The sequence below is a fragment of the Condylostylus longicornis genome, unplaced genomic scaffold, assembly GCF_029603195.1.
Source record: "Condylostylus longicornis isolate FDR11 unplaced genomic scaffold, ASM2960319v2 ptg000099l, whole genome shotgun sequence".
Taxonomy (NCBI): Eukaryota; Metazoa; Arthropoda; class Insecta; order Diptera; family Dolichopodidae; genus Condylostylus; species Condylostylus longicornis.
Window position 1 is genome coordinate 117,621 of NW_026578067.1, and position 16,387 is coordinate 134,007.

The following is a 16,387-nucleotide window of genomic DNA, read 5'->3' on the forward strand; positions in this document are numbered from 1 at the left end:
ATATCTCAGAAAATGTAAAAGCTGTGGTATTGGAATCTTGGTACAAGCGAATATGTTAGGAGAGCCGATGTGTTTGATAAATTTCGTTAAAATTGCTTGGCTCTTTCTGGTAGCAGCCTTACAACTTCAATAGAAGTTTGGCGATACTTAGAAAATATTAAAAACACAGTACTGAAATTTTGCATAAATTAATATGGTAATACGGCAACTTAAAGTCATAGTCTATCCCATAGTTAACTAGGGCATATTTATTCACACATACGATAACAAATTCGTACGGGTATCACAGAGCTGACACGGTGAACTATATGTTTTCTCGTTTTAATCTATAACTGCAAACTAAAATTTTAAAAAATTTTCTATTAAAAACAATTTGCATTTTTTTTAAGGGTTACGTTTATCTTTAATTTTTTTAAGTAGCAAAATTTTGACTACAAGTATCAACATTGAAGTTTTTGCAGTTACTTTTTTCTGTTGATTAAGTTTTAAGTTAGCAACGCAAACGCAACTGTATTTGCAAAAATATCCGTTAATTTTAGTTAATTTTTAAGAACGTTTATTTATTAGCCGCCAATCCATACTTAGTAAAAATAAAAGCTCCATGAATTTTCCAAAAATGTTTCAAATAACGTTTCAGAAAACATTAATCTTCATTTAAACTTAATAAAATTTTATATCCGTAAAAGAAATGTTTTAGACCACGTCTGACAGAAATACAATTCATTACAAAAACTCAAGGCCTGGACCCTGCTTTTTTTGTGAATGTTTTTATAAAATTGCACATGTATTTCTCGCGAAATAAAATTTCTGAGGAAACATTTTTTCTTGTTGTTTTTTTTGGAAAAATTATGATTTTTGTCTATTTTCATTTCGAGTTTTCTATACGAAAAATTGACAACCTAACAATTTTTATACTGATAAATGAACTTTGGAGTTTTTTCTGTCAGACGTGCTTATTACAGAACCAATACATAACTAAATTTGAAAACCAAAATAAGTACATTATATAATTCAATGTTTTTTTAGATACATACATACATACATGATTTTGACAATAGAGGCGACATAACGTCTGATAAATTTCTTATTCTGACCGACATGTACATATTTAAATTACTTTGTAACTGCAATCGATTCACAAATTTGTAATTTTGAATATTAATTTTATTTTAAAAACATATGTAATGATATACGCATGAAAATTTAATGTTTAGATTTTTTATGTTTATGACGATCACTGTCCCGGCTATCATCTCTTAAACGTTTTTTGTCATTATGATGACTACTGCTCGTGCGGTGTTTGTCCCTACTATTCTCTTTGTGATGGGATGTGGAAGTACGATGTCTGTCCTTGTCTTTATTTCTGATGTCATCTCGCCTATTTGGTTTTTGTGGACTGCAAATTATAATAATATTTTTCAAATTATAACAACATTCATCTAATTTATTAAGATTTTTTCGAAACTATTAAAAAAGACTTAAAAAAGAATTTGTGCTGTATAAGTATATTTATCAATATACAACTTACAAAATTGAAACTTTAGAAACTATACAGCAATATTTGAGTCAGAAATTTACGGATTCCTAGACGAATCGATTTAACTTTATCATAAACATGCATATTACCAGATAGATACAACAGAATGCAGCGATAGTTTTTTTGATAATTTCATGAGACAAAATGAATAGTTGCGAAGTAATTCAATTTTCATTAGTAAACTACTTAAAAAAACTTATTTTTCACAAAGCTTTTATTAAAATTTCTTTCACTCCCTACTCACAGAAACAGACAGAATTTGATGCAATAATTTTTCAGTCAACGTCTTTTACGTAATTCCTAACAAATTTACGTATGATAACGAATATTTATTTTATTCAATTGCTAATAAATTCAAAAACTTTTGCGCAAGCATAAATTTTGTCTACTCTTCAATAATTTTTGCATAGATTTCAACCCGTAATAGGAACATAGTTTTAAACCGCATTAACAATTTAATCTTAGAAATTTATTGATTCCAATCTTAGGTTTGGATATTTTCTTTAGGTTTAGATTCTTTAAGATTTTGGTTTAGATATTGGTCAAATACATTTCAAGTAAATAAAACATCATACATACATCCATAATTTTGTATTATTTTTAGGCAAAAATTATTCTTTTTGGAAACTGAAATGATGTAAGTATTTATAACCATAAATTTACAATTATATATTTTTTATTTTGTAGTTCGCAAATTTTTTATACAAGAAATGTAAGAAATTATTATTATTGTCACAATAATTACTATCATCATAAAATTTTTCTTTTTTACACAAATTGCCATTTTTTAAATTTCACTCGAGGAAAAAATATTTGGCACTGCGTTTTTGTAGAGCACATATTATGCAATAATAAATTTTTTACACATAAATTTTTCACACATTGTCGCCGTACAAAGTTTTGCTCAATATACCGATGCACCTTTTCAGCAAGAAATTTCTATTTTCTAGGTGATAAATCGTCTAAGAAACATTGCGGGCAAGTTTTATTTTCAATTTTTATCTTTATATCGTTATCAAAAACAAAAATAAAATTTAGATTCGATTTAATTCAAATTTTTATCCAATTATAAAGAAAAAAAATAAAAACAATTTCATATTTTTCTTTTTTAATAATTGAAGAAAATAATTCGATAAGCAAAATCCCCTTTTTTTTTTTTGTCAATACAGAAACTATAGGATATTATCAACAAGGAGAAAAAAAATTATCAAATTCAATATTTTTTTCCAAACCGAATAATTATAATGCCATATAAATCTATCAGGCCATCAAACTCAGAGAGCAAATCAAAAATAAATTCCAAATTTATATGGAGTTTAAATGGAAGGTGTTTCAGAATTTATTGGTAAATTCCATCTGAAAAATGGATTTGAAAAAAAAAAATTTAATTTTTAGCGCAGACAACCTTTTTTGTCTTCCAAATGAAAGGGTACTGAATTACAGAGTAAAATTTTTGAATAAAAAATAGAATTTAAAAAAATCTAGATTGCTTTTGAAATTATACTAAATATAATGAGATTCATAAAGAATACTCAAAAATTTCACAAAAAAAAATATTTCAATCGGCATACTTATTGACAGTAGTGGATTTCTTAGACATTAAGAATTGTTGTTGTATTTTTTTCCGATTGAAAATTTCGAAAAATATTTTCAGATTGGAGGCTTTATAGATATATATGGCATTAAATAATTAGTTAGAAAAATCTTTGTTGAAATTTATACATAACTTTTTAAATAAAATTAAAGAATAAAAATCTTACTCGAAAATTGAGTCGAAAATTTTATTACATTTTCAATAAATTTGAAAAATATTTTCCAAATATGTATTCATGTATGAGTTTCTAAATTCTAGAAACAAATTAATTGTTATAAAAAATTATGACTTTCTTTGTTTTCTAAATTCTCAAATAAACATTTAATTTATATAGCTAATATTTTGTTAATTTATATAGTATTTTGTAAATTTATATAAAAATTTTGTTAATTTACATAGTATATTGTAAATTTATACAGTTTAAATTTAATTTATATAGTTAATACATATATATATGTAATTTATATAGTTAATATATATATATATGTAATTTATATAGTTAATATATATATATATGAAATTTACATAGATTCACATAATCATGAAGAATACGGTAAGGACGAAAAATTTATCAATTTCATCCAATACAACCAATAATCAATAAAAATTTATAAAAATTAATAATAAATAATTAATAATCATAAACAATTAGTATATAACAAACATCAAGAAATAATGAATAAAAAATAAAAAGTGATAAATAAAACCATTAACTATAAAATAAATAATAAAACTATGGAATAAAAAAATCTGATGTGCTCAGCACATAACCGACCGCATTGTGTAGTCTCGTTAAATGAAAGTGTTACAGAATATATAAAAATGTGTGTTAAATACTTCTTTCCAATTTTTAGGACATTAGTAAGCTTATAGTTAACATACTTAGAAAAATGTAAATTTGGCTCTTAGTAGAGTTACGCTTTGTGCTACCCGAATTCCCTGAAATGCTCGCCAGTTAGTTTCGGTAACAACCAGAACTCAAATATCAAATTTCAAGAAATTCCATTAATTTGTTCTGTGGATATGGTGAAAAATGTAAAATTGGCCCGCAAACCAGTTCTCGAGCCCTGATCTTTCCAAAAAAGTTATATGTTCATTGCTTTAATATGAGGAATTCATATATTAAATTTCAATGAAATCGGTTGATTATTTCTCTTTATATACACAAAAGTGTATGTTTGGCCCGTAGTAAACGTCTAGTTGCTGATGCCTGATCTTTCCAAAAGTTAGGAATTTTTGCGTATGATCGAGCAAAGCTTATATATGAAATTTCAAGTAAATTGGTTGAATACTTTCTTCAAAATGGTGAAAAATGTAAAATCGGCCCGCAAATCCGTTTTCGAGCCCTGATCTTTCCAAAAAATTTATATGTTCATTGGTTTAATACGAGGAATTCATATATTAAATTTCAATGAAATCGGTTGATTATTTCTCTTTATATACACAAAAATGTATATTTGGCCCGTAGTAAACGTCTATTTGCCGACGCCTGATTTCTTCCAAAACATAGAAATTTTCGCGGACGGTCGAGCTGAGCTTATATATAAAAAATCGGTTGAATATTTTCTTCAAAATGTTCAAGAATGTAAAACAGGCCCGCTAAAAAGTGCAGTTCCCGAGGCCTGATATGTATATACCAAAAGTTCAATCTGTGCCATGGTGGAAATAAACTTACATATAAAATTTCATCAAAATCGGTTCAGCAGAACTTGAGATACACGCGTGCGCACATAGACCGACAGACCGACAAGTTGCTAAAAATAGTTTAATTATTCTTCCCTACTATGGAGAAGTAGGTTCCCACCGAAAACTCGATATGCAAAATTTGTTGCCATCACATAACCTACCTATTGTTTACACAATACAGTCGGTAAAAAGTACAGGTGATTTAACTGCGCTAGCCATAATGATTCAAATATTTTTGTGATATGTTTATGCACAAACTTAATTAGCAACATTTGTTTATGAACACAAATATAGGGCAGTTCTAGCTAATATATCGCGATATTCAGTGTTTATGAAAAGGTATATTTACGTGATATTGCAAAATGTATATTAAAAGATTTTGATATTGCAGGTTATTCTAAAGCGCAGTCAAAACTTAAAACAAAAGCAGAGCGAGTAGTGTAATAATTGAGACTGGTTTTTATACCCTGCACTTCGTATAGGGTATATTAACTTTGGTGTGGAGTTTGTAACTACTTGAAGGAGTCATCTGCGGTATGGACATATATATATATATTCTTGCTCAGCGTAAAATTCTGCGTCGATTTAGACGTGTCCGTCTGTCCGTCCGATCGCACGATAACTCAAAAACGAATAATGCAATCGACACCAAACTTTCACAAGTTTTTTCTTTTGTGCCAAGGACGAGTCCTATTGTTATTGGACTAATTCGGACAACGAGTTCGGGTAGCTGCCTTACAACTCAAAGAGTTTATTTTAAATATTTCAAAAACTAATAAAGCTATAAATTTAAAATTTTGTATACATATGTCCAATTATATTCTACACATGCTCTAAAAATTATAATGGGATAGCTGCACCGGTTCGGGTGGCTGCCATACTACTCCAAATTTTTTATATTCGGAAAAATAATAAAGTCAGATTCATGAAACTTGGCAGTCATGTGTCCAATTATAGGTCAAATATATTTCTGAAGTTTTGATGGAATTGCTTGACAGGTTCGGGTACTTGCCATACAACTCCAAAAGCTTATTTTAAATATGTGGAAAAATAATAAAGTCAGATTCATGAAACTTGGCAGTTGTGTGTCGAGTTATAGGTCAGATATATATCTGAAGTTTTGGTGGAATTGCTTGGCAGGTTCGAGTAGCTCCCATACATGTCTAAAAGCTTATTCTTAATATTTAGAAAAATAATAAAGTCAGATTCGTGAAACTCAGCTGTTGTGTCCGATTATAGATCAGATATATTTGTGAAGTTTTGATGAAATTGCTTGACAGGTTCAGGTACGTGCCATACAACTCCAAAAGCTAATTTTAAATATTTGGAAAAATTATAGTCAGATTCATGAAACTTGGCAGTCGGATGTCCAATTATAGGTCAGACACGTCCGAGAAGTTTCTATAGAATGATTTCACAGGTTCGAGTAATTGCTATACAATAACGGAAGGTGCAGGGTATAATTCAATCGGTTTATACCGAGTGAAACGTTTTTAGTTGTTTTTACACAATTCAGCGATTTCAAAAGCTTTTCGTTTTTATAAAACTGTATTTGACGGCTTTTCGTCACGGATAATTTTGTTGTTATTTTGTATTTGATGGTATCTCGAAAGCCATGGCTCAAATCAAATTAATTCCGAAGTTATAAGCATCTATTTAAATGCAGGAAAAGTCTGATCACTTTTTTTTTCAACAGGCTGTAGCTCGAAAACGCGTATATCTGAATCCCCCCCCCCCCCCCCGTGCGATGTTTTGCTAGAAATTGATCAAAGAATTATTTGCCACCTAATGAGAAACACCCTGTATATTATTTTAGAGGAAAAACTCCTAAAACGCTAAATTAAACAAAGAAATGCTTGTCATTAACGATTCTAATGTTAAAAGTTTTTTCAATAGGAATAGGTAATTAAATTTTTCTTGTAAATGATATGATCAGTTAACAGTGTGAGACTGAAGTAAAAATGTTGGAAAAACTATTGATAAATTTTAAAGTACATTTTTATCTTCCAACACAGCTTGTGATAAATGACAATTGAATGACACATTTTGTCTCAAGCACGAGTAAAATACAATAATTTTAACACAATCAGCTTTTCTTTATCTTTGTTGACACTGTAAAATAAATTTTTTTTTTTTACACTGATATATGTTAAAAATTCTGTAGCGCTTATGTATTAATGCTACAAAATTTAAAAAAAAATATGTAGATCAACATTTGGAAACTACAAACCTAACACTTTTTATTTTAGATCGTCGATCCTTGTCCCGGTATCGTCTGCATGAAATGGTTAAAATAAATCTACAATTACTCTCAAAGGAACAGTAACGTATACAGTATCGCACTATATTTTATGCAAATAATGTATTAATTTTTAAATTGTTTTGGATTGCGAAATTTATTAAGAAAAAACAAATTTTTACCTATGTTTACTACTTTTTCCGTGCTCGCGCCTTCTATCACTATTGTTACCCCCCATGCCGTCGTTTCTTTTCCGGTGTCTTATCTCTTTCAGTTCTGTCTCTATTTCTGTCTTCTTCAGCAGCTTCCCGTTCAAGATCCGACCAGTCTTTACCAGATTCTTCTTCAGAGCCAAGATCTGCAAATTTAATGCGATAATAATTGTAAATTTGGTTTATTTTATTATACAACACCTTCACTAACGTCACTATCATTTTCATCTTCGGAAACCTCGCTATATTCTGAATCATCATCAGATTCATCTTCATCTTCCAGATCTGATGGAGCATATTCGTCTTCTTCTTCTTCAGACAACGCATCTTCGTCTTCACTTCCAGATTCAGGATCCAAAAAAGTCCAACCGCCGTTTTCAAAAAAGCCTTCAGGATCATCAGTAATGGTTTTCATGATTTTAGTCCAATTTAAGGATTGTACGCCTTCTGAATAACGTATGTCACAAGAACTAAATAAACATAAGGCAAGAAAAAATTTGATTTGGCATTAATTTATTTAGCTCACTTACTTGAGCCATTCTTTAACATGATCTAACAAATTCATCGGAATTGCGTTTACCATAGCTACTTTTTTATGGTAATCTTTAAACACAAAAATCATATCAAAATTCCTCAAGTGGAAACTAACTCTTTCAAAATGTACTAATTCAACATCTTCTAATGTTATTACAAACGGCGGCCATTCAGTTAAATTAACTAAGCTACCCGAAGTTGGTTGCAACAATACAGTGCAGCGAAAAGGTGCCCCCGGAAATCCTAGTTCACGAAACGGAGTATCAAATTCAACTTGTTGTTTGGTCATTGTCTCCACTTTCTCGCAAAAGCTTTTGAAAGCTGTCTTTAATTTATGTCTCAGCTCACGTTCAGCTTGTTCAGCAGCCAAATCATCTCTGTCATGCATATGTTGATGTTTTCCTAAATCTGTAGTTATTTCACCAACTTCAGTATAGAATTGGACATCAACATGCTTCTTTTTCCCAAACATTATTGCATGTTTTAAATGAAAATGTAATAAAATGATCATTTCCCCGTCACATGGCTGAAAAAAAGCACTCTGAATGTTGTTGTATAGAATATCTACTTTGTCTCCCCTGACAGAAACGTAACGGAAACCATTTGTATGAGCTTCTAAACTTCCTGTCATTCGTTTTGTAACAATATTTGGACGTATGTATAAATCTTTAAGTTTAGGATTGCCTTTATTTTGAGACAATATTAGCGTGTCTTGTTTAACCAAATCCTCTTTTTCTCTTTCTTCTGCTTCACGCGTCTTAAAACGTTTTTGAACTTCTTTAATCAATCTGAAAGCGTTATTTAAATTAGAAGAAGGTGCCAATAATTCACCCGGTTCTTTTATGTTTGTACTGCGATATGTAATTTCTTTAACAAATGTTGCTTCGGGTTGTGGATATATCCCGCCTTCGTTTCGACCCATAGTTGCACCCGGATGAAAAAAATTTATACGTAAATAAGTGTAGTCACCTTTAAAAACAAAGAGTTAAGAAACTAAATCCAATATAAAATTAAATTAGAAACTTACCTTCCACTGACTGCGAAATGTTTTTGATGGTTGATATGTGAAATGGAACGGATACACCGAAAATAGGCATTATAACGGTTTCGTATTTTTTGTCCACATATAATTTAAGTTCTTTTACCTCATCTTCTCGAGGCATTTGGCTTATACTTTTATAGGAAACGGTGCTTTTCCTTACTTTCTCTGTTTCCTTCGCTCCACTTTGTTTAGCTAAACGTTCTTTAGCTTTTTCATTCAAAATTTGGGCCAATTCTTTCTGATGTTGCTTTCTCTTTTCTTCTGCACTATGTTCATTTCGTAATTTATTATCAAGAACAGCATTAGTACGTCTCGATCGGCCCAAAATTTCTTGCCCTTTTTTATCGTCGATTTCGTCTTTGTCTTCCTCTTCTTCATCGTCTTCATCTTCTTTTATAAAAATCCCTATATTTTTTATTTTTTTCTTGGCTGGAGTCAACACAACTGCAGGAGGCTCTTCATTTACCAGAACGGTGTCCCCAACGAATAAAGCATATGTTTTGCCCTCTTTATCTGATGATTCTTTATTAACTAGCCCGGAAAGTCCCAAATTTACATTAAACACCATTCCTTTTCGAATTTCTGCGGTACATTTAGGTCCAATAATAATTGAATTTTCTCTAAATTCAATTCCCATAACAAAACCAAAGGTTTTTGTTAAGTTATCCAGTAACTCAGGATTGTGTTGCTTCACATATCTTAATGCAATATCATATATCTGATTAAGTTTAATTCCAGGTTTTAGAGTTCTTAGTATCTCATCTTCTAAGGTTATCAAAAAATTGTAATTATTTTGTATTTCTTCAGTGGGATTTACTAAGAGAGTACGACTAATATTCGAACAGTAGGATTTATATCGTGCGCCTAATGAACATACGATTGATCCAAAATGTAAACTATTTTTATCACTCACAGCACTAAATTTCAGGTTGTAATTTCCTCCGGATTGTATAATTGGCGGATAGCACATATCTAATTGGGTACTATCTACCCCAGTGACATATTTTTTATCTGTTAAAGCACTTTCAACACCTTCAGCTAATTTAGAATGTTTCACTTTCTAGAAATAACATAAAAAATAAATATTTCTTACATAAACTCGTTTTACCTTATCCGAATCTATAATATCCATAATTTGATCTTTCAGATATTTAGAAAACAAATCAACGGAGGCTAACGCTGCTTTTCTCATTGTGTTGAGTTCTGTTTCATCTTTAGGAGCCATTACATATGCCACAGATGCACCAACGTCTATATTTTGAAAACTTTTTGATTTTAAAGACATCTTCCAAGCTTCACAAAAATCTCCTGGAAAACTGTCTTTTAAAAACACTCCAACAACTTTGCCTTTTTTTGATTTTTCCATTGCATCAATTAATTTTGCAAAGTTAGATTTATCCTTATCGTTCTAAAATACAGTGTTAAATTATTTAAGCTGATTTGATACTAATTTAAGTCTTCATTACCCTATCTCGAACCAATAACTTAATTGTCGGAAAACCTTCTTCCTTGATAACTTCAATTTGCTTAAGAAATTCAATTTTTTTCTTGCTTGCTAAAAAATATATAGAATTTTCTGTAAAAACGGATATTGTGTCTGCAAGCTCATAACCCAGTAGCCATGTCTATGAAATAAGTTTTATAAGTAATGTAATTATGCGTTATTATAATACCCTGAACCTGTAAAGCGGTTGATTTACTGTAAACAGTTTCATCATCTACACCCACAACTGACATAAGACTATCAATTTTCTTAAAGGCATCATCATGCTCGAAAGTTGGTTCCTACATCATCGTTGTACATGCATTATTAAATTTTAATTTATCTTTAAGCATACTTGCTTAACTGAAAAACTAATTTCTCACCTTCCATTCTGAATAAAGCCGTTTAACCCTACGCGCAAAAATTTCTTTATCCAAACTTATACTCGACATTATTAATTCTGGTTTTTGTCGACTTAAATCCCGAAAATGAGTTATGATGTACCTATATACACCTCACACACTACAAAAAAAGAGCTTAACTGGAATACATTCTTGAAAACAATAGAGAATGGTGTAAATGGCGCTAAAAAGAGCACAAATCGAAATTCTCATTATTGAAATTAAGGATAGGGAATATTCAATGTATCGAACATCGATGTAAATATTCATGCGAAATCAGGGATGGCACATGTAACATAAGCCATAGACATGTAAAAAGAAATCGTTTTTTTTTTGCAGATCTTTTGGCAGGTTCGATATGCGTTTTTTTTAAGTATTGAAGATTGATAAAAATCTGATGAAAGAGAAATATCGAAAGAAAATCGATTAAATATTCATCAATTTAATTAAAAAATATTTGCCATATTTGTTAGTGGGTTCTATTTTTTAGTAAAAAAAACTTAAGAGTATCAAAAAATTTCGTTTGGTGAATAACGTTTTTATGTTGGTACTACTAGTGTCTTTACAACTAACAATTCCCAATAATCAATTTTTTTTAAGAAATATTACGAATTTTTAGCTTCGTTCCTGTTTTTTTTTCTTTAAATGCTACTTATCGTCTCATAATTCTTATTATTTTTTCCTTTTTTTTACGTAAAAAAGAGTTTAATATTTTAAAAAATCTCAGGATATTATCTTTCATTAATTATATTCTCAACTGGACACAACAGTTACTTTCCATATCTTGAGTTAACTTACCCTATGAGGAAAAAAGCTGTTCACATAATGTCTTTATATTTAACAAGTCCCAATACTCAATTTTTTTTACGAAATATTACGCACATTTTGTATTTCCCAATAACGTAAGTTGAGTAGTGTCGGCTAACAAAAATGTGTCGGCTATATTAGTAAAAGTAATATAGGTTGATACATTTCAACAATTTAAATTATCTCATTTCGGTTTTTTATACGTTACTTATAAAATTGTTTCAAATAATTTCAGTTAGTTTTTAAGTTATTAAAAATAAATATGTATGTACCTACTTCCAATCAATTTTTTTTTAAATAATTATTTTAAAACTATTTCGAACATGTTATATTGAGTGCTTCAAAAATTTTGTTGTGCTCTTCTTTCATATTTTATTACCAGGTAAACAAGAGCAATCTATTTATAAAATGTCCCTGCATGTGTATGTATGACCTATCTTAATTCTAAACGGAAAAAATGTTACATAAAGAACAAAAATTTTAAAATACCTGTTATTTTACAGTCAGAATTTTTGAGTCATTTGGTAAAATACCATTTATTTCAAAAATAAAAAAATATTCAAATCCGGTTATAAAAATATATGATTGTTTTTTCCAAACATTTTAAATATTTTTTTTTCGTAGGTAATTGACATAAATGATAGTAAGTTTTCAATATTTTTTCAAATAAAAAAAGAGGATTGAAGACATTAGTTCACATAATGAAATGCTTTCGGTAATATCTTTATATCTAACAAGTCCCAATACTAAGAGAGAAACTTGAAAGCACGACCTTATTTTATATGGCTTTTTTTTAATTCGAAGTGGCTATTTTTTGAGAAGAAATATTAAAATAAATTCACACTTATTATAAAGCAGTTAAAATTTAGAAAATATATTTGAAAAATCAAAAAAATATATTAATATTTTCATTGATAATTATTTTAAAATTTAAAAAAAAAAGCGGAAAAACAACAAGCACATCCTTCGCCTTCAACGTTGTTATGTTACTGAAAGCATTTCATTATTTTTAAATGAACAGCTTTTTTTTCTCATAGGGTAAGTTAACTCAAGATATGGGAAGTAACTATAGTGTCAAGTTGAAAATATAATTAATGAAAGATAATTATTAGATATTGATGTGAATACATAACATTAAAGAAAAAATGTGAAGAGGGAATTAGAAAAAAATATCTAAAATACAATCAAATATTATTTTTCCAATACAAATTTTATATATATAACAGAAATAAAATATAGTGTCACCGTTTTTCGCAAATGTGCGATATGAATATGAATTAGTCATGCGTCGTTCACGAACGAATTAATCTTAAAGAACGAATCACTTCACTGAACTTAATTGATTAGTTCACTTCTTCAAAAATGAATCGTTCATCGTTCACTAAGAATTCCAATTTCCTTTTTTAGTTGTTAAAAAAAATACTGCATATATATTGGTAATTAATGCACATTTTATATTTTTCCTTATTTCTTTCTGTATTAATATTACACAATACAAATGAAATTGAATGATATACTAAATTCAAAACAAATAAAAACGAACGATATACTCCTATATGGAATATTGATAAAAGTAAATGAGTAGTAAAATAAATTAAATTATATACCTACAAAAGTGACCGAATCAGTTACTAATAAAAACACAAGAAAAGTAAAATTGAACGATATACAAAATCCAAAATAAATAAAAACGAATGATGAAACTCCTATATGGAATATTGATATCAGCCAACGAGAAGTAAAATTAATGAAATTCTATACACATACAAGTGACCGAATCAGTTGCTAATATAAATACAATGAAAGTAAATTGAACGATATACTAAATTCAATACAAATAAAAATGAACGAGAACTGATCAAATATAAATAAAATGCAATACAAATACAAATAAAATTGGCCGATTCACGTCCTACGTTCCTATTGTCTAATATAAATGCAATACAAATAAAAGTCTCCAAATTAAAAATCTACCTAAAAAGGAAAATTGAAAGATTCGACTAGTTAATCGAAATTGAAAGCTGAAGTATGTCTTATATTTATGCATAAAACATTTAAAAAGGAGTAATAATTATGATCGCTTTTTTATCTAAATATTTTAAATAAAAGAAAAAACTAAAAAAAAATAATAATTATAGGATAGCATTCTAACCCATTAACGTCAAATGGGTAAATTAAACAAAAATTTAGAAAAATTAGGATATCAAAATTTCAGTTTTTGACGAGGATTAAAAATAAAAATAATTACAATTATTTTTATTCTATAAATTTCTTATAAGAAATAATAAATTTAAACTTAAATGGTTTAAAATTTTTATTTCTTCAAATTTAAGAAATTATTTAAATTTAACTGTTCTATAATTTTTTAACAGTTTTTTAAGTAAAAGTTTTAAATTTTTCTCTACGTTTTAAACTTCTTGGTTTACATAAGTTGAGACATTTTTTGGTTCAAAACTTGTTACTAATTTACAAACGCATTACATATTCTTTTCTTTAAAATTTACCATAAATACGAAAAGCCATATATGATATTTATAACCAAAAAGCATGCAATTATATATACAGAAGAGAAGTGAACGAAATGAACGATTGAACGAGATTTTATAATCCGTCAATAAAAATAAGTTGTTCGTTCAGAACGAATCACTGAAATGAACGATATTGCCCATAACTAATATGAACATGATTTTGAATCGATTTCTGTTCGATCCATATTGTTTTATATGATTTTTTGACGGATCGATACTTTCGTTTTCGATTTGAATCGATCCGAAAAATCGATTTTTTAAGAAAAATTTACATCTCTAATCAGCCATGTATTTAATGAGTATTGAATTCAACCAGCGTTTCCACCTAGATACATTTTTGCTTTAAATTTAGCGTGATTACAAAGGTACTCAATCTGCTAAAATGCCGAAATTGGCTACATTTGAAAATTTTCCTGAAATATGCATACATTTCTTTCTCAAACACTATATAAATATTACAAACCTGTTAGTGTGATGGTAATATTAAATCGCGAAATTTAAATATAGAAAATTAAAACAAGAACGTACCAGAAATATTTTGGTGTCAACTAAGTGCGACAGAAAAGTAAAATCGTGCTGTCACCTCCACGTGTTGCACTCTGGTTACGATGGAGAGCAAAAAGGTGAATGAAACGTGAAACGACGGGAATTGGGACTGTGGTCATGTCTCATGCCAACTGTTCGTTCGTGAGCATTTCACCCCGATGTTTGAAGTCGGCTAACGACAGACGTCCCAATTCAAGGTGGAACAGCATACGCCGAGGACTGCGTGGCCAAGGGGGAGCTTGGTCGCTAGTATGCGGACTCCGGATACCAGGCGCCCTCCGGTTTAAATTAGCCTTCCCGTGGTACTGGGGATCTCTGCCACGGATGACCGTCTTTTCTCCCCAACTCGTGGGTTTTAAATGAAAGTAACCAAAACAAAAAAACAAAAACAACAACAACAACAACAAAAGCGAGCACTGGAGGACGCAGGGTCCCCAGCAACGGCTACTGTGCCATCCTCGGCGGCCGAGGGTCCAGGAGTGGAAATTGCCTGCGGTGTAGCGAACGTGGCTATCGTGCCGCCAGCTATACCTGTAGACTCTAGAGAGCAAACGACATCGGCGCCAATGACTACAGTGCCAAATAAAGAAAACGTGTGGTGCAGCGAAGAAGCGCTTTAAAAGGCTGTTGGACCTAGGAGTTAGCATAGGTGAAGCCAGGAAGCTTTGCTTGAACCCTAATAATTCAAAAAAAAGAAACAGATCTGACGGCTCACTGGAAAGGTAGCAAGCAGATCTGAAAGAGTCCAAGTTGGAGGTGAAGTCGGGGAGCAAAGGTGCCCAGGGTAGGACGAAATCCTCTGCACAGTACCAATACGGTTGGGGGCAATGGGTCACTCAATTTGGCAACCGACCAGAAAAAGTCAATAACAAGTGACAAAACAACTAGAACCAGCAACTCAGGGAAGGACCGGCGGGCCACTGAGGCTAACAGTGCCACAGTAAGGGCCAAGTGGGGATAGCCGAGTTATAAGGAAGTTGCAGGAAGCATCAGGATTGGGGTCCTTGGCAAGAGCTTCCCAGACGTCCTGCTTGAAAACAACTAGATACTCCTCATCCAAGAAGAAGTAATGGAGCGCATCTTTAAACAAACAGATCAACGCGTGAAGTCGCAATTTCTGGAAAGCACGTTCCGGATAGGCTGGCTTCTATTAGTCTACCAGGACCAAGGTACTGCAGACTGGCTCAAAACGGAGATCAAAAGCATAGCTCCCTGGGAGGGAGCAAAACTGAAGGCAGTAGAGGAGGAAGACATTACTAGGGCTAAGGTCTTTAGAGCTTTCCTCCCCTATACTGCCGAAATATCGACTGAGAAAGTCCTAGACTACGTCGGGGGCCAAAACTCTGGGCTGCGGACGGACCAGTGGAGAATCTTTGGAATGACGCAGTCGGGAATGGAGCCCTGCTGACGATCTCAGTCGGTCTTCTTTCGGCCATCAGATTACGGGAGCTGGACTATACCGTAAGCTAACGCTTTGGAAAGGCCCAGTTCCGCCAGCGAGGGAGAAAAGAAGAGAGAAAGCAGGGGTACGATAGGAAGGTTCACCCTGCAGCCGAAACAATGATCTTTGCCTCCTACTTTGCCTCGGTCAGGACACAAAGGGCTAAAGAGAGGTGCCCTGGTGAAATGGGAGGTTGGCTGGGTTGAAGAGGAGTGCTGGGAAACTCTTCAATAGGGCTAAAAAAACTTCTGGCTGGGACAGCTATCACAGGGCTCTCACAGAATACAAGAGGTCCCCACAGCCTCCCGTATGTTTAAGGTGCTTTCTAAAGATCACA

At 31.1% G+C, this 16,387-nt stretch overlaps 1 protein-coding gene across 1 annotated transcript; it reads right to left on the reverse strand.

The window, feature by feature from the left end:
• Positions 1–998: 998 nt before the first annotated feature.
• Positions 999–10,903, reverse strand: LOC129614021 (FACT complex subunit spt16-like). The gene is given in 11 exon segments (XM_055528386.1): positions 999–1,396; positions 7,048–7,092; positions 7,239–7,328; positions 7,330–7,414; positions 7,470–7,738; positions 7,799–8,771; positions 8,830–9,904; positions 9,953–10,252; positions 10,311–10,469; positions 10,525–10,629; positions 10,711–10,903. Coding segments are annotated over 11 exon segments (3,363 nt in total). The 5' UTR covers positions 10,780–10,903; the 3' UTR covers positions 999–1,203.
• Positions 10,904–16,387: the final 5,484 nt, after the last annotated feature.